At 47.4% G+C, this 24,869-nt stretch overlaps 1 protein-coding gene across 1 annotated transcript in view; it reads right to left on the minus strand.

Moving 5' to 3' along the window:
- The window catches only part of dcc (DCC netrin 1 receptor), a 216,218-nt gene that overhangs the window by 63,936 nt on the left and 127,413 nt on the right, over positions 1 to 24,869 (minus strand). The window contains 4 exon segments of the mRNA XM_048259294.1: positions 377 to 426; positions 4,736 to 4,874; positions 7,364 to 7,512; positions 10,818 to 10,982. Coding sequence (XP_048115251.1) covers positions 377 to 426; positions 4,736 to 4,874; positions 7,364 to 7,512; positions 10,818 to 10,982 — 503 coding nt within the window.

Below are 24,869 nucleotides of genomic sequence, written 5' to 3' on the forward strand. Positions count from 1 at the left end.
TCTCTAGTCTTCGACAATAATTAAACGGACATACTGTATGTATGCAGAATGAACGGATAAAAGATGAAATTACACTGAAATTGCATTGCTTAATGATGCAAGGAAAAGTAACTATTGCCATGGTGATAAGAAGAGAGATGAGGGCAAGTGTGGAGATGTTTCTATACTTCCAATAAATTAGAATGCTTACAGTATGTGCTAATTTTCACTGTCTGACAGCTAATATGAGATGCCATGAAAGTTGTGTTAGTACATGAATACTAATTACCACACTCCCACAACTCGAGTTACTCTCAAGAATATTCACCTGTTCACCACACACACACACACACACACACACACACACACACACACAGCCTTCCTTTATTTTACTTACCCTGGAGTACACAACTTCAAGGGAGATGTTCTGAGGGGCAGCGCTCGGTACTGTGAAGATAAATGAGAAAAATAAGAAGGCATTAGTTCTGCTGTTTTTAACTACAGCAACATATTCAATAACTTACAGTAAATGGTCAGTTCATTTCAGCAGATTGAATTTCATGGGGTCTTAGGGAATAACAAAGACTGTTGCCCTTAGAAAGGTACAAGGAAACATTAATGATTAACTCTTTCCTGAGGTCAGCATTGATAATCAATAAACCAATGACCTTACTATAGATAACCCCTTATCAATAAACACAAACATTCTCCTTTGGCATCTTTATAACTATATTACTATTACATAATACAATTTTCACATATATATTTTAGATGGAATAATCATGGGTTTGAGCAGTGGTCTAAAACAGCTTTTCAATGAATCAGGACTTTTACATGACACATCCCCTGAGAGAATGAGAGGTTTTTGACCATAACAGAATAATCATAACAAAGGCTTCTAAGAGAGGAAGCCCTTTGGATGAAAATGCTTAGTTTGCAGACTCTAGATTGTTTTGAAAGAACGGTGCTTTGCTAAACTCTCTTCAAACATTGTGAGGCAGTTTCCTGTACATGATAGCCTCATTGACACCAGACTCTTTTGAGATTTGAGATTGAGTCTGGAAAGGGTTAATTGATCTACGTTAGGTCTAGCAGTTAAATTAAACTTAAATTGGTGCATCAAACTCTAACCAAATTGTTTCAGAAGTGCAGCAATCTTGTAAACAAAGGTTTTAAATGCATTTGTTTACTCTGTTCCAAAGAAAATATATGTCTATGATTAGCGATTGTAATTGCGTACCCGGGTCTTAGGGACATTGGAAATGGTGCAGCAATCTTGTAAACAAGCTGCAGAGGGTTCGTATGGGTATTTCCAGGCTATGTACAGGAGTTCAGCCTAGTCCTAGACTAAAAGCTTTTTTCAATGGAAATTTCCTTTTATATTCTCTTTCAGTCCAGGACTAATCTTAATCCAAGTCCTGGAAACTGGCCCTACAAGTACTAACAGCCATTAATTGAGTGATCCTAACAAGCAAACACTATTACTATGATTCCATTGTTTCCTCCATGATCGCCGTGAAATGCTTAAGAGACTCCACAGAGAGAGCACTGTGGAGGTGCAGGGAGTAATTTGTCACAGGCATAATGTCCTCGTGAATATGCATGCCTCTGGTATCTCAACGTATGGCAGGCCGTGATAGGCCCAGCAAAATGGCGGCCGAGTGGTTGATTGGTCTTTGGTGGGTTTGGTACACAAGGCCTCTGTGCTCACCCTCTTAGATCAATAGGACAACTGGCTGGCGGTGTGTTGCGGGTTAAAGGTCATTAATTACCTCAGAAAGGACCGCTCGTTAAAGAAGGAGAATGAGAGCGTAAAAGAGCAAGAGAAGGAGAGAAAGAGAGAGAGAGAGAGAGAGAGAGAGAGAGAGAGAGAGAGAGAGAGAGAGAAAGAACAAGAGAAAGAGAGGTGCCGGCACACAATTTCATTAGCGAGCACAAGCAGTCTTAATTAAGCAGGGAAATGGAAAAGGCAGGTCTTGTGGCTCATTTGAAACATTCAGAGGGCCACGGCTAATGGGAGCTGACAGACTATAAATTCCCATGGCCTCTAAGTGTGCGCTGAGGATAATGCGAAGAGACAGTCTGGCGAATAAGAGAGTCCCGGGGCCACTAGTAGCACTCGCCCCCCGAGATCGCCTTGGCACCTTGCACTTCAGTTGGGGAGAGGAGAGGACAGAGGGATGGGGTGAAAGAGAGCAAGAGACAAAGAGATGAAAAGAGAGGGATGAGACTATGCATGAGAGAGGAGGAAATAGGCAAACAATGTAAAAAAAGCAGAGAACACGGAAAACCGTTACACATAAGAGTGAGAAATGAGAGAGGAAAGGTGAGAATTTGCAAGGGGCAATAAAAGGGAAAGAATCTAAACGATTATTTGAGGAAGAGAAAGAGGGTGTGAGAGAGGGATGCAGAGAGTCAGACTGAGAGAGAGAGAGAGAGAGAGATAGAGAGAAAATGGGAGAGATGGATTGAAAAAAAGACAGAGAAACAAAAAGACAGAGATGGATGGAGAGAGAGAGGGGGGGATGTGAGAGAGAAAGAGAGAGAGAGGGGGGAGAGATGGTTGGAGAGAGAGAGGGGGGGATATGAGAGAGAGAGAGAAGAAAGGGAGAGGGAGAAAGATGGTTGGAGAGAGAAAGAAAGAAGGAGAGGGAGAGAGATAGTTGGAGAGAGAGAGAGAGAGAGAGAGAGAGAGAGAGAGAGAGAGAGAGAGAGAGAGAGAGAGAGATAGAGTGAGCGATGGTTGTTGGGTTGCCTGCTGCTCTGAGGGGAGTGCATGGGCTGAGTGGGCGAGTCTGTAGTGGAGGGAGAAGCAGCAGCTTGTGACGGTGAGGTGAGGTGCCAGAGATTTCAATGGCTGGAGAGGATGTGCACAGAATGCAGATGGGCAGAGCCTCGCCTTCCCTCACCTCCCTTTCTCCCTCCCTCTCATCTCTCCATCATGTCCTCCCTCTCTCTTCCCTCTTCAGTGGTTCTCCCTATGTCATCTCTTCTTCCTTCTCTCTCTCTCTCACACACAAACACAAACAGACACACACACACACACACACACACACACACACTACAGCTCATCAGTAATCCCTGTGGGTAAATGCAGAAGAGAAAGGAACATGCCAGAAAGATTCTGCATGGTTTGGGCAACATGGACTCCCTTCTCTCACTTTTTCTCTTGCCCCCGTTTCCCAGAGTGTCTTTCATTTTGTCAGATTCACTGCCTCTCCCACTCTCTCTCTATCTCTCACTCTACATCATGCAATCCTTCTTGTCCCTGAGACAGTCTGAGAAGCCTGAGATCACAGCGTCTCCTCCTTCACTTTGGTGAGGCCCGCGTTGTTTGACTTGTCGTGGCTTTGAAGCATGTTTGACATGAGCAGGAGAGCGATTTGCTCTACCGTGTGTATGTGTGAGTGTGTGTGTGTGTATGCGTTTGTTTGTATGTGTGTGTATGCGTGTGTTTGTATTTGTGTGTGTGTGTGTGTGTGTGTGTGTGTATGCGCCCTCCTGACACATCTGAGTCAACAGCCAGACATCAATGGGCCGGCTTTGCCGCACAAACTGGAGAGCGCTGATACGGGCTAGGCACCAAACTGGAGAGCGCTGATACGGGCTAGGCAACTGAATCCCGGAGAATTACCACAAACATAATCCCCAGGTTAACACCTAAATCAATAGCCGCCCCTGCTGCAGCTAATCAAGATGGCCGATTGGAAATCAAGAGGCGAGGAACACATTCAAAGCCAGTGGTGCTGGAGGGTTGGCAGGGGGATGGGGGGGGCTGGTGTGGGATTCTGTTTCCAAAGTGCATGCCAAAGTGTCCTGTGATCATCTGCTATGTTCGATGGCCTGTTCTCATGTTCCCCGATTCTGGATAAAGAGAAGACTGAGCTTATCTGACAGGTGGAAGCCTGGACCGAGGACTGAGGATGCAGTCAACTGAAAACACGGGCAACGCAGATGAGCCCCACTTGAACAGCAAACTCAAAACAAACACACCCACACACAGATACACACACACACACACACACACACACACACACACACACACACACACACACACACACACACACACACATACATATAAACAAACACAGTTGTAGCGTCTGGAGTGAGCGCTTGCCCAAAACAAACTGGGGGATTCCCAAAGGGGAGGTGGAGTGGAGTGGATAAAAGAGGAGCTGGAGCAGAGATAAACGGAATTCTGTTTGGACGGATCACTTTCCCGCGCGGCCTTCCAGACTTCCAGGACTCCCACTGCGGGGGTGGAAGTGTGACGGAAGGTACCAGGCTTTCTACTGAGCAGGCAGTCAGTCGGGGCACCAGGCAGCTTTTTTTTGATGGAGGGGGGTTCACTTAATCGAATTCCGGTTGGCTGCCACCGGCCCCATAGTGGGTAGGATGCAGGGAGGTGGGGGCTGTTTCTGACATATCATGGCCCCTGTCAGAGCTGAGTGACACTGTCAGAAATTGATTATGGAGTGATGCTAAGCTCCCCCCATCCCCCTACCCCAATAACAGCTCAAGTGTGGTGAAGGTAATGAGACATTTATTAATAACGAATAAACTGTCATTAATTCTTGATTAAATGAATTCATTATGTAAATATTTTCACCCTCATTAAATACAATCCTCTATTTGATCTGTTTTTTTGGGGGATCTTCTACTCAGCCAGCCTTGTCTTGATAAATGAATTCAGGTCCACAGAGCATGCAATGCATTATGGGCAAGACCAGTAGACACAGCATCAGAAGCCTCTTACCATCAGAAAGGGTGGTGACGGCTACGTCATCTGAGTTGACACCTGGCCCGAAGCGGTTAAGGGCCAGAACGTGCAGAGAGTACTCCGTGAACTTCTTCAGACCCTCCATCTTGTAGGTTTGCGCGATCACATCAATACTCTAAATGAGAGCGTAAAAGAACCGATATGAGTAAGTACCGGAGGAACAGGAAAGAGAAATGATCTATTTTCATTAGCCATCTGTCGCTAATCAAAATACATTTCAAGTACCTTTATTAAACCCCTCTCTGCTGCTGGTAAATTAAACTAGGTGGCAGGACTCCAGCTCTCACCTGCAGTTCACAGTGTGTTTTGTTTGCACAGTACAGTATTTATCACATTCAAAGGGAAGACAATTATCTAATTACAACGTAATCGTGAGAGGCTTTGGCAGCACAGACAGTCCTCTGGCGCTCGTGGAGAGGACTATGATCATGTGTAACATTCATTCATTCAGATGCTCAGCTGAGGAGAGTTGCCCTGGCCTCTGGCCCCATGAGAGAGTGGGGGGACATAAAGCAGTCAGGCTTAGCTCACTTTTTAATGGATGGAATGTCTCAATGAAGGGTTACATGACGCATATCACTATCTCTTCAGGACAACATGAATGTTGTGAATTAGAGATATAGGTAAATAATTCTGCCGAGTTAAGTTTAGCTACATCACTGAACACCTTAAAGGGAACTTCCTCAGTGCAGTTTTGAGTAAGATCGGAATATGCATTTACAACTGAATAGCATGTAGCATAGCCATTGAGTACAACTTGCTACATCAAAATAAATTGCTCTTTTAAGCCATGAATGGGCCATTCTCTCACTTTTGTTGTCACATTTTTCTCTACAGAGCTCCCCCTACAGCTTTGGGGTGCATATTTCACAACCGTCTTTTTGGTCTTTTCGCTGGCTCTGCCATGATGAACATCTAAAAAATGATGCCATCCTATAGCTAGACAGCATGGCTAACCGGTGCTTGAGGGAGGCGTGTGTATGTCCAGAGAATTTTAAGCATTTTGTGTTTCTCGCTCGTTCTCACTTCTCACTGGACTTCCTGATTCATACACTGCCGAACGCTAGTGCAGATTACACTATTAACCATCACAATGATTTCTAAACTGTTTTATTAAGTTGAAAATGTTGGGGGGCTTTAACTAGGCTCAAGAAATCATTACATGTCTGTGCTACCATGGTGAGGATCTTAAGTTGGGCAGACACCATGCTTTTCTTCAGCTGAATGTGACGTGGCAACTCACACTACACATTTCAATTGGACAAAATTGCTGTGCTCACACAATGCATTTGACAACTCACGCTGCTAGACAGTTGATAACATTTTTGGCAAATCCAATCCGGAATGCTTATTGTTACATTTTCTATTCTGGCACCATGAACCTGCTCAAACTACACAACAAATCACACAGAAATCTGGCTCAATATCAAAGGTTTGTTGGATTTGACTGATTGGGGGCTAAAATTGGGTAAAAATCACACAGTGGGAGGGGGTGCTGTGGCACAACAGGCTACAGCGCTTATGCCATGTACGGGTCCGAGTGCCCACGGGGACCCAGGTTCGAATCCGACCTGCGGTCATTTCCCAATCCCACTCCATCTCTCTCCCACTTACTTCCTGTCTCACTCTTCACTGTCCTATACAAATAAAGCCAAAAAGCCCCAAAAATTTACTTAAAAAAAAAAATCACACAGCGTCTGCTTGGTATTACGAATGGTGTCTCCAAATAGAATATACTCCCTTTGACACTCTTCACTTCATCTCATCTCATGTTCTCAAGGACTCCTTAAAAATGGAAACTCTTTTTCTCTACTCATATTGGAGGCCGTTTAAGGCTGAGGCTGTTGCTCTAAAGTGAAGTGCCCTGAACCGTGGGTGTCAGCAGTAACTGAAGCAGAGAGAATGGAGCCGAGTAGGGCCTTTAAGTCCCAAGGAAACAAGTCTAAGCAGAAATCACAACTTCAAACTGAACCAACTTTAAAAGACTGCCACATTTCATTAGCCAGTCAATCTCTGTAGCTTTTTTAAAATACTGGAGCACTTCCCGTTTTGGACCGGTAGCTTTCTTGTCTTAAAAAAGGAAGTGTTCTATGTTTTTTTCTTTCCCAAACACACACCAGAGATTCTGTTTCATCTTGATGCGCAATAAAAGTGCAAAGTGTTCATCTGTTGAAAGTCAATGCTTAACATATTTTTCAGAAAGTCTTGATATAATTTCACTCCCGCTATGAAGCTCAGCTTTTAGCAGTGTGGCCTCTCTTGCTGGGTTCGTCTGCACAAAAGGAGGATATTCATGAACATGATGTCTTTGGAGTTTAGAGAAATGAATACACAGATGGAGACACTGGAGCACCCTACTGCTTGCTATGCAGTGAGCACTCATTTGATTCTAAGCGTGTTCTAAGGCTTGCCTCCAGCAAAACTGCTATCGTGGCCCAATTTCACAAACAGCTAGTTTGAAATGACCTTCAACAGCATCAATCAACAATAAACACAAGTTTTCCCTCACTCTGAATGGTAGAGTGCCCTAAATAACTGAAGCCTAATATTAATATTAGCCAATATTAGCCTAACCTAAAGGCTGTAATAGCCTTAGACAAGTACCTGCTCCTTTCCAGAAGAGTTCTCTGTCCAGAGCAGCCTGTAGCCCTGGATGGGTCCATTGGTGTAAGCTGGGGGGTCCCAGAATGCCTCGATGGAGGAGGGGGATGTAGCCTGGGCACGCAGGTTCTGCACTGGACCAGGAACTTGCACTACTCATCACACACACACACACAGAGAGAGAGAGAGAGAGAGAGAGAGTTTGAAAATATATGAGAGCTTATCAGGGCGTATGTGAAAAGGACAAAGCAAAAAGAGATAAAAGATGCAACATTCTAATGCCTCCCAAGAGAGGAGGGGGAGGGAGAGAGAGGGAGAGAGAGAGAGAGGAGAGAGAGGAGAGGGAGAGAGAGGAGAGGAGAGAGAGAGAGAGAGAGAGAGAGAGGACAGAGAGGGAGGAAGAGAGAGAGAGACAGAGAGGAGAGAGAGAGAGAGAGACAGAGAGGGAGAGAGAGAGAGAGACAGAGAGAGAGAGGGAGAGGGAGAGAGAGAGAGGGGAGAGGGAGAAGAGAGAGAGAGAGAGAGAGAGAGGAGAGAGAGGAGACAGAGAGGAGAGAGAGAGAGAGGAGAGAGAGAGAGACAGAGAGGGAAGAGAGAGAGAGAGACAGAGAGGAGAGGAGACAGAGAGAGAGAGAGAGTAAGAGGAGAGAAGAGGAAGAAACAGCAAAATCAAAGAGCCAATCAGGGAGGAGGAGAAAAGAGATGGGGGGAGAAACCAGGAGAGGAGGATGAAAATATAACACCCACAAACTCCTCTTGGCTTATGGGCCTGTGTCCGTACAGTGAAAGTGAAATCTTCAGTAATCTGTCCTCACAGATTTATGGATCCGGGAGAGTAAACAGCAGTCTCTTGCATTTCATGGCAACCTGACTCTGCTACAGAAGACGGCAAACATGACAAGGACACGACAGGACTACAGAGCACTTCGTTAATGTACTTGCCAAAGCCATCTTGATCAGGATGGCAGAGACTAGATGAAATGTCCACTTGAGAGGACTTGAATATGACATGTTATGTCATAAGTAAAAGCTAACTGTCATCTCCAAATGGCCTCTAAATGCTGTGGTTAATGCCATGAAGTACCAAACACAAGAGTATAACTGCCTACTATCTCTGTTTCTTGACCATCTTCCATTATTAAAACTACAATTGTTGTATTGGGGAAAGTCACCATTGCATATGGTTTGGCGTTGCATTAGTAGTAACTCAGATGGTGTGTAATTCAAAAATGAGATCATGGCACTCTTGCAGTGTATTTATATTCTTGTTTGAGTACCACACACTCACACACTCACACACACACTCACTCACCACACACTCACTCACCACTCACTCACTCACTCACTCACTCACTCACACTCACTCACTCACTCACTCACTCACTCACACACTCACTCACTCACACACACACACTCACTCACTCACTCACTCACACACTCACTCACTCACACACACACACACACTCACACACACACACACTCACACACACACACTCACTCACTCACACACTCACTCACTCACTCACCACTCACACACTCACACACTCACACACTCACTCACTCACACACTCACACACACACTCACTCACTCACTCACTCACTCACTCACTCACTCACCACTCACTCACTCACTCACCACTCACACACTCACCACACACACACTCACTCACTCACTCACTCACTCACTCACTCACTCACACACTCACTCACTCACACACACACTCACTCACTCACCACTCACACACTCACACACTCACTCACTCACTCACACACTCACTCACTCACACACTCACACACTCACTCACTCACTCACTCACTCACACTCACTCACTCACTCACTCACACACTCACTCACTCACTCACCACTCACACACTCACTCACTCACTCACTCACACACACACACCACTCACACACTCACTCACTCACTCACTCACCACTCACTCACTCACACACACACTCACACACACACACTCACACACTCACTCACTCACACACACACACACTCACACACACACACACTCACACACACACACTCACACACACACTCACTCACTCACTCACTCACTCACCACTCACTCACTCACTCACTCACTCACACACACACTCACACACTCACACACTCACACACTCACACACTCACTCACTCACACACTCACACACTCACTCACTCACTCACTCACTCACTCACTCACCACTCACTCACACACTCACACACTCACACACTCACTCACTCACTCACCACTCACACACTCACTCACTCACTCACTCACTCACTCACTCACTCACTCACTCACTCACACACACACACTCACTCACACACACACTCACACACTCACACACACACACACTCACACACTCACACACACACACACACTCTCACTCACTCACACACTCACTCACTCACTCACTCACTCACTCACACACACACTCACACACTCTCACACACTCACTCACTCACTCACACACTCACACACACACTCACACACTACACACTCACTCACTCACACACTCACACACTCACACACTCACTCACTCACTCACTCACTCACACACTCACACACTCACTCACACACTCACTCACACACACACTCACACACTCACTCACTCACACACACTCACACACTCACTCACTCACACACTCACACACTTCTCACACACCTTCCACTCACACACTCCACACACTTCACACACACTCACCTACCTACTCACACACCCCACCTCACACACCTCACACACCTACCTCACTCACACACACTCACACACACCTCACACACTCACTCACTCACACACTCTCACACACTACTCACTCACCACACACACTACTCACACACTCACACACACTCACCTTCACTCACTACACCTACCACACCTTCACACACCTCACTCACTCACTCACTCACTCTCACACACTCCTCACACACTCACTCACACACTCACCACACACACACACACTCACTCACTCACTCACTCTCACTCACACACTCACTCTCACACACACACTCTCACCTCCACCACTCACTCACTTTCACTCACTCACTCACACACTCACACACACACACTCACTTTTACACACTCACCACACACACACACTCACTCACACACTCACTCTCACACACTCACCACTCACACACACTCACTCACTACCACTCACTCACACACCTCACCACACACACACCACACACACTCACCTCACACTCACCACTCACCTCACTCACACACCTCACCACACACACACACACTCTCACACACTCACTCACACACACACACACACCTCACACACCTCACCTACACACACTCACACACTCACACACACACCTCACTCACTCACTCACTCACACACTCACACACTCACTCACACACACACTCACTCACACACACACACTCACTCACACACACTCACTCACACACACTCACTCTCACTCACTCACTCACTCACTCACTCACTCACTCACTCACTCACATACCTGTTGATCCCCTCCTGCGAATAGTAGACGCCATAGGTATGGACGTTTCCGCGGGCCTCCATTGGGGGGCGCCAGCTGAGGCGCACAGAGCGGCTGGACACTAGGACAGGGACCACGTCACGGGGAGCGGAGGGGAGGGCGCCTGAGCTCGGGACAACTGGTGGGGGAGGAGAGGAGTAAGTCAAAGAAGTGGGGGGCACAGGGCTTGGGACCGGGGGGCCTGGTGCTGTGGTGGCCTCTATAACGTTAGTCATCCCAGGGAAGGGAGGAGGGCAGGAGGAGGAGGAGGAGGAGGAGAGGTGGGGAGGGAAGGGGGGAGGACACAGAGAGGAGGAGAACGAGAAGGGAGAGTGCAGGTGGGGGTGTCAGGAGGGGTGGGGGTTTGTGGGGACGGGGGAAATCATAAGAAGAAAAAACACAAGAGGATCATGACCAATGGGATGAGAAGATGAGAAGGAGAAAAGACCAGGAGAAAGAAGAAGAGTGATGAGGAGAGATCACAGACAGGAAAAAAGAGAATTATTTGTGTCTTCAGCTTTTTTGTGTCTTTGCAAAGTTTTCTTTTTCTTTGCTTAATTGATTGTTGTTCTTTTACAGTTCATGGCAGCTGTGGTTTGTGGTGTGTGTGTGTGTGTGTGTGTGTGTGTGTGTGTATGTTTATGTGCATGTGCAGCGAGCATGATGCTGACCAAACGAGAGCCGTGGAGAGGCAGGGGTAAGTGGTGGTGGTGTTTGAGGGGGGGTTTGCAGCATGTCATTGGGGGTCACAAGACCAGAGCCTGCACCGGGAGAATGGGTCTGAGTCTGATGCTGATGTTGATGGACAGCTCAGAGAGGCATGCCGTCATTATGCACCATTGTAAGCACACACTGTACACATCAAAACCAACAACATGTCTGCAAACAAAGCGAGCTCGAGCTCCTCTCCCCATAACAACCAAGCACATAAACAAACAAACAAACAAACAGATGGTCGGTTGGAGCAATGCAATGAGACCCACAAAATAACAACGAAGATCGACCAAAAAAAAAAAAGTCTTTCATCTCTCTCTCCTGCCAGCTGTTCTGCATTGACCGGACTCTACAAATGCCAGTCAGTCGTATGTTTTGTGGGACCCAAACTCAGTTAGCAAAACTATGGTGATGAAAACCTTGCCATCAATACAAACTGCTCAATACAATTCTGCCGCCATGAAAGGACCCATTCAAGAGGAAAAACACACTGTAAGGAAAAGAACGTAGGCAGAAGGATGAAGGGTGAGGCGTGGGGGGCTATAACAATGACAGCACATTAATTCTCATTGCGAGTGTTTGTTCACTCAAGGGAAAATATGTGGGAGCCGGAAGAACGTCTTTGAATCTTAAACGAGGCCTGATGACGGTTTGCCTGCGAGAGATTCGTTGGCATTAAAAACCAAACTCTCCAGAGGTTCTGCGGGTCATTTAACATCTGTCCTGGCCAAGCGCCATCGGATCAGCTGTACCGAGGCACATCTGTCTGCACTCCCCGTCCGCCTGCAACGTTTCCAGATGCCCTGTTCCTGTGGGCTGCAGCCTGGAAAATCTGTAGTAGGGGATTCATTTGGGTGCTCTGGCCATGACGAATGAGCATCGTTTAAAACTGTGTGTTGACAGGGATCGGATAAACGTCTCACTACGGTTTGGCCAACTGTCCGGCCAGAAAAGTGGCAGAGCGAGCTCGTCTCGTCTCTGATGAGGGCTTCCTGGACGTAATCCTAATGAAAGCTAAACTCAAACATAGCCCAGCTGAGCCAAGATAATCCACTGTGAAGCAAAGCACACCAACCACACATACTGTATGTACGGCCCATGAAGTGAGAACAGGTTTGCCACAACTACACCCGTTATACTAAAATCTGCCATCTTGCCACCGAGGCTTTCTGAGGCATTTTATGGGGAAGCCTTGTTCAGGAATCATGAAAGGCAAGCATGAGAGGAAGGGAAGCGGATAACAGCTTGAAACCGCTTTTGCATACCCCACTGAATATCTGGCAAGGTCGTCTCCTGACTAATGCACATTTACAGCGGGAAAACAAAATGTTTCGGGTTTGGAAGTCGCCTGTCAGCCAGATGACTCAGATGCCGTGGCTGTCACAGACACAGACGGAGCTGCTTGGCGAGCGTGACAGGCCTGCATGGTGTTCCACGCTGCCTGCCGTTAGACAAAGTAACACAAGTGAGTAAAGCTCACTTGGAGGGCTTTGGACTGGGGGGTGTCCAGGGTGTGTGTGTGTGTGTGTGTGTGTGTATGGATGTGTATGGGGGGTGGGGGGGGGGGGGGGTGTGGCTGTGCTTGCGTGCTTGCACTGCCTATGATGTTTTATGAAGAGGCTGTCCTATTTGATCTCATGTTGGCGCGTGAGGCCAAAGCAGCTTGAGCTAGCGCTGATGCTAGCGCTGGTGCTGATGGTGCTGGGGCTTTCATGTGTTCGGGTGGGGTGGGGGTGGGGGGGGGGGAGAGGCTGTTCCTCTGATGATATGGTGCTGCTGCTGCTGCTGCATGTGAGTGAGTGTGCTTGAATCAGGTCAGGGGAACATATGAGGACAGTTCTCTCTGACATACACACACACAAAAACAAGCATTCATACTCATTCAAACAGTTTTACTCAAATAAATGACTTATGACTAGGACACATATACAGCCATGGAAGCAGGGAAACGATTCTCACTCGTACTAGCACACAGTGTGTACATGCAATTAAATAAACCTTCCCCAGGACTATGACTCACCACTGGAAAACACAGAGAGAAAGGCTGATCAAACACACACACACACACACACACACACACACACACACATACACACGCTTTTAAACTTTGTGAACCACAGCATGAACAAATAATCTCTCACACCTGTCACCGATAGGAATGGCTCTGCAGAGGTAGAAAAAAGTGAGAGCATCCGGCGCACAGGGACATAACGGAACCACTCTCAACTGCCCGACGGCCGGAGAACACTTTGAGCATCCCTCAATAATCAGAGCTGTCTATTCAGTAGGCCTGGAAAAGAAACACACTCTCTTGCTCTCTGCACACAGAGGATGGATTGTGAGGGGAAGGATTTGCACCTCACAGCAGATTTAAACGGTTTAAACTCCGCCGCCATTGAGCTAAAGTGACTCTCTCTCTCTCTTCTGCTGGCTTAGATGATTGCGCTCCACTCTGGGTGACCAGACTGTTGGGCCATTTGCTGGGAGCTCTCTCCCTGGTCTTGGCATGCTTTTTTCAAACTTTTGGTTTGAGACTCCTTTTTTAGATGTCAAATTAATATTTCTTCAAGGGAAGATATAAAAACCATGTTGGTCAGCTTGAAAGTCATGTAAAACACACGGTTGCTTCTCCAATTAAATCTACAGAAAATAAAACGCTATGGTCTTTATATATCACATAACAACCTCATGGCATTTATGTAAGATTAGTTTATAAGGTATATAGTTCTGTAGTGGGTGGAAACAGTTAGAGTTTGTAAAAGGGCCATGACATGGCTCTTGATCTGGAACGAGAACAAAAAGCACTCTCGCTGGAAGGCGATCTCTTCGATTACAGACAAAATAAAATCTCTGATTCAAATGAGACTTTTAGAGGTTTCGTGTGCTCCATGTAGCTTAAGTACCTGGAAGCACATTCCACTGTTGCAGTTTAAGGCTCCATTAGCCACAAATTACGTCCAGAGAGCCCCCCCCACCCCATATCTCGCCTGCCTGCCCGTAAGAGCCTATGAGCTTCCTGTGTCAGTGTTGTGTGCTGAGGTCAACCTGACCCATCAACACAAGGTCTTCTCTGGGTTTATTTGCTAGAGAGGGGCACAGACCATGTGGTCAGACACACACGAACACTCAAACATGCATTTGCACACACACACACACACACACACACTCAGAGGCACATAGATACACACAATCTATCACAAAAAACAAAATACACAAAAACGTCACCTACGCAACAGACAATTGCCTAATCTCCAGCCTACCATTCCGCCAGTTTAGCGCCAGTCGGCACTAAATCTGCAACGGCCCATTTTTACAGGCTGCACCACCACGTCTGAAACCCTGTGGAGAACAGAAGGAATAAAAATCCTTCTCTCTCATTTTCTCCTTTAATTCCATCAGACCCCCCCCCCCCCCCCACCCCCCCCCCTTCTACCTCCTTCCCCACTCCGACGCACGGGTGTCGGCTCATTAGCAGCCGCTAAGCCAAAATACAGCTAATCAACGGGAGGCCTCTGCCTAATGGCTTCAGCATGGTTTGCCGGCTTAGGAAGGGTGAGAGGAGAGAGGGGAAAAGGATGGGGGGGGTAGTGGCGAGAACTGCAGTCGCAACAGCATTAGGGCCTAGTGAGTGGATGGGGTGTTCCTGCTTGGCTGCCAAAACGGGCCAAAAGCCAAGGTCACCGAGGTCGTGACCAGATGCTGTCCTTAGCGCTTCTGGCCGATGCCCCTTTTCCATGCCCGCTGGCTCTCTGAGTGGCAGCACAGCATGCCTCAGTCTCTAACAGACTGAATAATAAGGAGTTCCCTTCACCTCCCTCTATCTTTCTCTCCCTCTCTCTTCCTCCCTCTCTCCTGCGTACTCGTACTGAGTGCAACTTCAGGCCTTAATCAGACATCAAATAAAGGGATTTCCTTTCCAAAGTCAACAGTTCGGCTTTCTTTCCAGTTAAACTGACAGCAATGTTCCCTGTCCCTTGCTGTACCTCATTAAAGACAGACTTCCACCCATGTTCTCTTATGTAATGAACAAGAACCGGAGACTGTCGGAGAGGAGAACACTAAGGATGGCTGTTATGTGCTCCATTGTGTTGATGAAAAATCCAACAGTAAGGAAACTATGAGCAAGCGCATAGTACCCTGGTAGTGCACATGAGATGGGTAATTCAATTTTCTGGTACCTACTCATCTCAACCATCATCTAATTTGCACTGTTCATTCATGCTCAGGTTGTCTAGCTAAGAAGAAACCCCCAGAGCAACAAGGTAAGATGTGACTTCAAAGATACACCCACCTCATCCCAAAAAGAGTAAGATTTAAAAAAAATACAATACATCTTCAAGGCTCATTAGATTGAAAGTTGCAGCCCACTTGGGTTTGATGTGCTGGGAGTTGGAGAAAGGGGAACAGATCATAGACCACCTGCAGCTCGCGCCTGGGCTTAAGAGAAGCCGAGCGAATCTTTGAAGACACCGGAAAAAAAGTTATCAACCGAATGGACTTCTTCAAAAGACGATGTCATCGCAGGTATAAAACTGCTCAAAACATGATTTCCTCTCCTTGTTTCACATAACAAAACAGCAAAGGTTTTTTTTAAGGTTTCTGTTTACATGATTTGGTAGATTAGCTTTTTTTGCAACCACCATGATTACAGCAGCACCGATGAAAGGAGTTCATCAGGCTCGGTTTCAGAAAAAAAAATGAAAGTACAAGATGTTCCTCCCAACAATACACTACACTTTTAACTACACACACAATACACTACACTGAAAACAACACAACTTTGCCTTGTTTTAACTACATATCTGTGTCCAGATACACTACAAACTACAGTTTGTTAACTTATATTTGTTACACAATATGTGCTTGAAAATAACACAACTTTTGTTAAAAAACAACCTTGTTTTAACACATATCTGTGTCCAGATAGGGACATTTGTGTTTTTTGTTACACAATATCTGTCCAGATAGGGACAACACATTCGTTTTAAGAGTGTATATACTTGTGCACACATAAAAAGACTGAGCCTGTGATGCCAGCCTGCTATAGACAGCGTGCACAAAGATGGAAGTATGGAAGTATGGAAGGTGGTAAGGACAATGAATGCTTCTAGGGAAGTAACATTTAACAGTGGAGCAAATACTGGCTCAATGAGTTGCCACTTGCTGTTATTGTGCCATTCATGAATAGAAATATGAAGAGCACAATATGAGGAAGGTTGAAATTCATCTGGAGATTGTTGCAGGTGACGATTAGCATCTGTGTCAACTTAGCATCTGTGTCAACTGTGACGCTAGCACAAAACTTTCACTTCATTTTACGCTCAGAGTCGGGGGCTTATTTCCTCCATAATAATATATTAGCCTCTCGCACGCCACCTCATGAGCAAGATCCCATTTTCCCAGATTGAATGCGACACACGAGAGTAAACGTGTGGGGAGGTGGGCAGACTAGCTCATAACGCAACTAAGCCCGCCCTCCTGCAGCTGTGTGGGTATGCAGTCAAAAAACAATTGCCCGACACGTGTCTTGTAAATGATTGTCGTATTTTTCTAGTTAAATGGAATTTCTTGCTGTCACACGCCCGTACCCTGAAAGCCCCTGCAAACGGAATGATGGATGCCATCGCAGTCTTGAAGTATTTTCTTGCCCCCACTTTTTTTTCGGACTTTAAAGCTTTGGCATCGTGTCACCCTGCGCTGCACTAAGAAGGGGGAAAACAAAATACTTTTTTCGAGGCGTTTCTATTTTCTCTCCAATCCACAGCTTCTCCTCGTCTTCCATTATTTTTCTCCTGCGCATGGGGCATGACAAAGGGCAGTTACGTGTAGGCATTCTATCATGGAAGGGATCAATGTTTGAAGCAGCGCTAGCACGATGTGTCAGGTTTATGAAATGCCCCTCCACCTCCGCTAATCAATACGGGAGGACATCACAGGAACATTAGGATGAAATGGAAGGCTGAGGGAAAATATTTTTGCTCTCGGTTTTCTTGCCACAAGGCAAAGCCCTGCACTCCACTGTCATACCTGCACTCACTCTCAGACAAATGCACACCTTTATACACAAGCACACACACACAAACAAACCCACATATACCCACAAAACCACACATGTACACACCCGTAGGCAGACACACACACACACACACACACACACACACACACACACACACAGACACAAATACACACACAGACAGCCATGTGAAGTTTGTCACGGTCTATTATCGAGCCGGAGAAGAATATGTTTTTAATGGAACGAGAGAGAACAAAAAAAGGGGGGGGGGGGGGTCATTAAGTCCACAGTAAATCAATCCCCTGAGACAACCTCTGGAATGGGCCAGCGCCTGGCGTCCCCATCCATTCCGTCTCTGTCCGTGCGGACGGCTGCCCGCTGCCCTCTCCGCCGCCGCAGCCTCCCATAAAGAAGACGGATATGGCGTTTGCCGCGACGCGCACCGACGCTGCCGCAGTCAATCACGCTTGCCAATTCAGGGGAGTGACAAAGCATAAGTGAGACCAATGCCGCCCACTGAAGCTGAGCTGTTTTTTTCCTACCACCGCCCCCGTTCGCCATTGTGCCAGTTCTTCTCGCCTGTTCTACTTAATCTGCTATCACTTTCATTCCAACATTCCCACAAAGGGGGGGAAGAGGAGAGTGCATTCCCAGTTTCGCCGCTCGAGAATGGCGGGGGATTTTTTCACCGCATCTGGATTTTTTATGTCTGGCCCTGTCGCATCCTCCGACGGTTTGGTCAATCACTGGGATTGGCCAGGGCCCACCTGTTGTCTGTGTCCAATCAGCCTCCCAGTCGGCCAAGCCGAGGGCCCCAGACAAATCCAGGAAGTTTCATGCTACATTCGCCCAGACGGACATCTATTGGGCCGACAAAGCACTCTGTGCCAAAGCGTCCACAGCGTAATAGCAACATCTGAGTCAATAATGGAAATGATTCTACGCTGCTTTGGGGCTTGCATGTTCACACAACTCAAGACAGTGCCCCGAGGCAGAGCAAGAATGGGAAGTGTAATACCTCGGCAACATAAACGGGAGCGTATCTAAAAAGATTTTTCATAGGCGCGCAGAGAAAAGAGTTCCGAAGGGGAGAAGAAAGCAAATAGGATCTCTATTGCCGAGATAAGTCCCCGAGCATTCTCGTCTCGGAGAATACCTGGGTGGTAATCTTCTGATCGGTATTCACAGTCTCCGTTTTGCTCTGCCTCGTGTCATTCCTCGTCATTCTTATCCAGACAAGGAGGTGGGGGGATGGAGGGAGCGGAGGAGGGCTCACTGTTTTAATTTACACAATAACAATCATTTGTCCGCCGAAGCGTGACTCTTATCCAATGGAGAGATGGCGGGCGGGATAGCTGAGCCAATGCGGCACGCTGGCGGTCGACGTGATTGAAAGCTTTAGCGGAGCGTGCCCCGACTAAAAGGCGTCCGTGGGGCTAATATCTCGTGACAAAAGACGGTATATTCTGAGGGCTCATCCTTCTCTTTCTCGGCTGCCAATGTTGCAGCTTGAAGGAAGGAGAGAGGGGAGAGAGGCTTCAGGGTGAGCTCCATTTTCACTGTTAGCTCATACAGTACACTGCACACCTATTGTTAGCACAAGCCGCCATATTACCACACCAAAATGGTCTTTTCACTATCTCCAGGGTGACTAGAAGCAAAATGTTTAAGGAACAGTACTATAGGCCTGGTGTTTTTCATTGCATATATTTTAATAAAGAGTACACGACTGGTTGGACTGCTGCTTTGAATGTGTTCATATTTTGACATTTGCTCTCTATTCAAAAAAGAGAGCTCTTCCCCTCACACTCTCTCGCTCTCTCTCTCTCTCTCACACACACACTTCATCATCTAAATGAAATCGCTGCCTGCAGATTTTCCCCAACGCTGCACCTGCAGGCGTAACAAGGAGTGAAGGCTCCAGCATTGATAATGATATCATGTATTAATCTCCAGAGACCACCATTTGCCGGCTCTCATCCAGAGGTGGCGAAACACCTCCAGAGCTGTCAGCTCCAATCTGGGCCCCGGCACCCCGAGGGCACGCTGCTGGGCTGAAGGGCTGGAGCAGCTGGAGCATGAGCTAGAGCTGGAGCTGGAGGTGGAGGCGCTTCAGGTGAAGCATGGAGGCAGCATGCCAAGGGCCTCTCTGGAGTGTGTCTGTCCAGCTATGGGCTGTGAGGTGGTGAAGAGGAGCCACTGCTGTGGTGTACAAACACAACACCTAATCACCCATTATGCTCTCTCTCTCTCTCTCTCTCTCTCTCTCTCTCTCTCTCTCTCCCTGTTTCTCTTTTTCTGTCTCTATCTCTCATACACACATACACACACACATACATACAAGTGCCTAAACCTGCTAAAATGCACACACACACACACACACACACACACACACACACACACACACACACACACACACACACACACACACACACACACACAGATCATTCCAATGGGGACCTGTGCAGCCCCCGTAACCTGTAGCAGTATGTGAGAGGACTCCCTTATGAGTCCGGTGGGCCAGGTGCTCCCGTGCACACTGCCAGGGAAACATGGGAGCATGGTGCCGCTTGGGCCCAGTGCACGCCAGAGCGACCCGGCGGGGGTTGGCGGGGGGGTGGGAGTGGGAGGGGGAGGGGTCCGGCGTGGCGTGGCGTCTGGGGGTGGGTGTGAGGGAGAGTGCTGAAAAGAGGGACGGGCAGCCGAGGTTGGCCGGAGGGCGCGCCGTTCAAGAAGGAGGTGCGCTGAGGTCAGGCGGCCAGTCCAGAATACAGATGGTGGAGTCCAGGGAGATCTCTCTCTCTCTCTCTCTTTATCTGTCTCACTCGCTCTCTCTCTTCTCTATCTCTCTCTCTTTTCTCTATTGCTCTCTCTCATTTCTCTGCTTTTTCACTCTCTTCAGCCTCTCGGCAGCCAAGGAGAAAATAGGCAGACACTCATGCATGAATGCCAAGCACCCTCCTGCCCCCAGACACTGTGGGGGGTGTTTACGAATACCACTCACACTCTGGCAGTGGTGTGTGATTGTGTGTGTGTATGTGTGTGTGTGTGTGTGTGTGTGTGTGGCCTGTGTGTGTGTGTGTGTGTGTGTGTGTGTGTGTGTGTGTGTGTGTGTGTGTGGCCTGTGTGTGTGTGTGTGTGTGTGTGTGTGTGTGTGTGTGTGTGTGTGTGTGGCGACCACAGGGCAGGCCGACCGATGCTAACATGCCTTAGCCGCGGAGCTAACCATGGGTGAAGGGACAAATTAGCACAGGTGTAAATAATGCATTAGGATGCCAAGAGTCCAGTTTCCGAGTCCAGTCTCACCCTCCTCCGGCCTGCAGCTGGCGGGCCACACAGCAGGCCCTAATCGGCTCCAACCCGCTTTCAAAATGTCACCACGCTACAAAATGACACACCGGTGTAATAAAAAAAAAACCTTTAGGGGAGGCATGGAGAGCTACTGTCTGGACAGTTATTTAAAAGGAGGCTGTTTCAGAAAAGCCCATTAGGCCTCAGCGTCCCAAAAAATCACACTCTCCAAACAACAAAAGGACTGAGAGAATATTCCGGAAAGCGCTCTGTGGCTTGCCGTGTAGAATGGCAGGTGCCGAAATGTGGGCAGCTTGCGCTCACAAGAATAAATCTTATTACAGCGCGGCTAAAACATCTAATTACACTGAGTGTTCTAGTGGTGGGAGTGCCGAGTACACTGCTGTGCCTCTCCATCGAGACAGAGCCACACACACACACACACACACGCACACACACACACACACACACACACACCGCTTTTGCTTTTGCTGTTCCTGTGACATTGGCCCGTGCTGACACAAGCCAATATCACTCAGGTGGGAAGTGTTGTTCCAGCCCGAGACTGAGAGACTGTGTGTGTGTGTGTGTGTGTGTGTGTGTGTGTGTGTGTGTGTGTGTGTGTGTGTGTGTGCGTGTGCGTGTGCGTGTGTCTGATGAATAATTCAAAGCAACCCTTGGAGCAGCGATGGCAGTGGGCGCAGCCACAGATCCATTTGTAAAAGAAGTGGAGGCACCTGTGCGGACCAGCATTAGCATCCAGTCTGATGTGGAAGAGGCACTGGCACTGACACGCCAGCCATCTCTCTCTCTCTCTCTCTCTCTCTCTCTCTCACACACACACACACACACAGCAGGTATATGTTGCCTTGGATTCCTCTGCTGTATATGAATAGACATTTGCCTCACACAAACAGACAAGCTTTTGTTGTGATATTCTTCTTTCCTGCCATATTGTCTATAAATGGAGGACATACTGTAGGACTGGTCATACTGGAACTCCACTGGTCCTTAACCCTGGAGTTGGGTGGAGTAGGGCTGTATGATACTATCGATAGAAGTATCTATCTATCTATCTATCTATCTATCTATCTATCTATTTATCTATCTATCTATCTATCTATCTATCTATCTATCTACATCATGATTATCTTGAATGCCTCAGGATATGCATAGATAGAGATTAGTTCTCAGAAGCAGATCATCTCTTCCAAACCCATTTAGTCTTGGTCCAGGTCTCACAGGTTAATTGCCTTCCTCACTTCTGTTTTGCTCTGCTTGGGTCCCACTATCTGTCACCATAGTTGCAGACACTCAAAGGCCCACACACTTGCTTTCATACACACACACACACACACACACACACACACACACACACACACACACACACAGTAAAAAAAACACAGTGCATTGTCAGAACTCAATCAGCAGGCATTTCCAGTGACATTTTGTTCATGGCTGCCAATTAGTGCTGGAGTACAGATTAGTCCGTGCAAAGAGCACCGAACTAAAGCGGAATTGGTGTGACGACCCAATCTGCCAGAAGAAATGTCTGGACTGGGCTTGTGTGAATGTGTGTGAGTGAGAGAATAAGTGTGTGAGTGTGTTTGTTTGTTTATTTGTTTGTGTTTGTGTGTGTGTGTGTGTGTGTGTGTGTGTGTGTGTGTGTGTGTGTGTGTGTGTGTGTGTGTGTGTGTGTGTTGGTGATTGCTGGGGAGAGGGAAGCCTATTTTGTTTGTTTTCTTCACTTATTTATGTTGGCGAGTCTGCAGGAAGACAAAGAGTCTTTAGCCGCAACCATAATTAAGCAGCTCAAGCAGGCCTGGTTATTGTGTTTTAATGGGGCTGACAAACTGAAGGAGATTTCAGGCTAAAACAGCACCCACACATCCAATGGGAAAAAAAGGAATGAGATTTCACTACCATTTCCCTTCATCACAGTCCAGTTATCCTATGAAATATCCCAGAGATAGATTTTTAATAGATTCAATTATTTCAGATATAATGTATATGTATTTATACAATACACACCAGCATCACTCTGTGTGCTTATGTACCTCTCTGAAGGAGAGTAGGCTTGGCTCTCTGTGTGTCTAAATGTGGTCTGGCAAATGTAACCTGCGGTGAGGTCAACAGTCAATAGCAACCCACAGACTTTCACACACACTGGTACACGTCCATCAACAACATCTACAAATGGAGATAAATACACCTGTCTAGCCTAAGGTAGAACAACGAAAGCCAGACTGAGGGAGTGGGGTGAAGTGAGGAGAGTGTGTGTGTGTGTGTGTAGGTGTGTGTGTGTGTGTGTGTGTGTGTGTGTGTGTGTGTGTGTGTGTGTGTGTGTGTGTGTGTGTGTGTGTGTGTGCGTGCGTGCAGACTGTTCTTTGTCTGGGCCTGGGGTCCCGGCAGACCCCTTTCCCGAAACAAGACCCAGAGAGAGGAAACGTGAGAGAACACGAGGGGAAAGCCTTGCGGGCGCTTCACCATTTTTATTGACCTTCTCAACACCCAAGTGCTGTTCTGTGGGCCAGGGGACCGCTTTGAAAGACAAAGCACATTTAGTGTGTGTGTGTGTGTGTGTTTCTATAGCCTGTGTATTTATAATGTGTGTGTTTGTGTGTATGAGCGTCTAATGTGTGTGTTTTTGTTGGATTTGGCGCTTCACTGTCCTCCCCCTGGGTACCCCCCGCCATGTCTGAAACTAATCCTCCCCACACATGTAACTTAGCAGCCGCCTCTGCTGTTTGTTGAGAGGGAGAGAGAGACATATTGATGTGAGGACTGTTTTTAAACACTGGGCCTCCTCAGCCTCTCAGAAGCCCTTTAAGTTTCTGGCCCCCTGGGACTCTCTGCGCTCCACTTCCTCCAAAGTTTAGAGTCTGTCTCCAGTTCACTTCAGAGAGCCTCTCTTGTCAATTTCTCCGTCTTTCAATTTTCCTCTCTTTCTCTCTCGATCACATGCGCACTCTCTCTCTCTCTCTCTCTCTCTCTCTCTCTCTCTTTCTCCCCACCCCCCCCAGCCCAGATGTGAATCTTTGTTCTGACCGTCTCGTCTCGTCTCGTTGTCTGTCTGTCGGCCTGCCTTCCCCCAGCCCTCTTATCACCTTGGTAGGAGGCTTGACCCAGATTGAGTCATCCCAGCAGACGGGGCTGCCGTTGCTCAAATGTCAACAGTCTCGGTCAGTCAGGGGCCCAAGACAAAAGGGAGCGAGCGAACGCTTTCATCTGATCTCACCAAACGGCCCCTTTGTGCAAAGGCGACCACCGCCCTTATAAAGCTATCTGAGGAGAATGCCAAGGATGAGCGACGCTGTGAGGCCGCCGATAACGGGAGCAAGACAAGCCAAGTTTGCTAGGGGGAGGGAATGGGCACGCTCCCTGTTGCCTCTCTGCTTACATGAAGGAATTCTCATTATCCACCCCTTCGTTTTTCAACTCGGATTTATGCTATATTTAGACTCGAGTGTGCTTAATAATGTATGTTTTGAACTCGGCGTATGGAAAGGCCAATATTGATTTTATGCTCCCAAGGGTAGCAGCACGAGCGGAGTGAAATGGGGTACTGGGATTTGGCAGGAACAACCGCCACTGATGTACACTCACATTCATTCATGCATGATAACAAAAAAGGGCTTTCCCTGTTTGGGTGTCCATATTTGAAGTGCTAATATTAAACATAATCTCCATGAGCGACACTAAACTACAGCTCATAACAAATTATATTTGCAGTGGTGGAAAGGGCATGGAGTGGCTAGTCAAAGGGCGTCTGTGTATCTCAAGGACTCTGTCATTCAACAATAAATTTGCAAATATGACCTTTTGCAGACAAAAAGACCCAGTGAGATTAGTCGGCCACGTTATCAAAACGTCCTCCCTGAGAACAAGAGGTGATCAAGAGCAGGGGCTCAAGCCGCAGGGGAGATCTGGAGGAGTGGGTCGCCATTACAGCAGCAGTCTCTCTCTCTCTCTGTCACACATCTGTCTCTCCAGAGTCGCAGACGTGAC

Source organism: Alosa alosa, chromosome 12, assembly GCF_017589495.1.
Source record: "Alosa alosa isolate M-15738 ecotype Scorff River chromosome 12, AALO_Geno_1.1, whole genome shotgun sequence".
NCBI lineage: Eukaryota > Metazoa > Chordata > Actinopteri > Clupeiformes > Clupeidae > Alosa > Alosa alosa.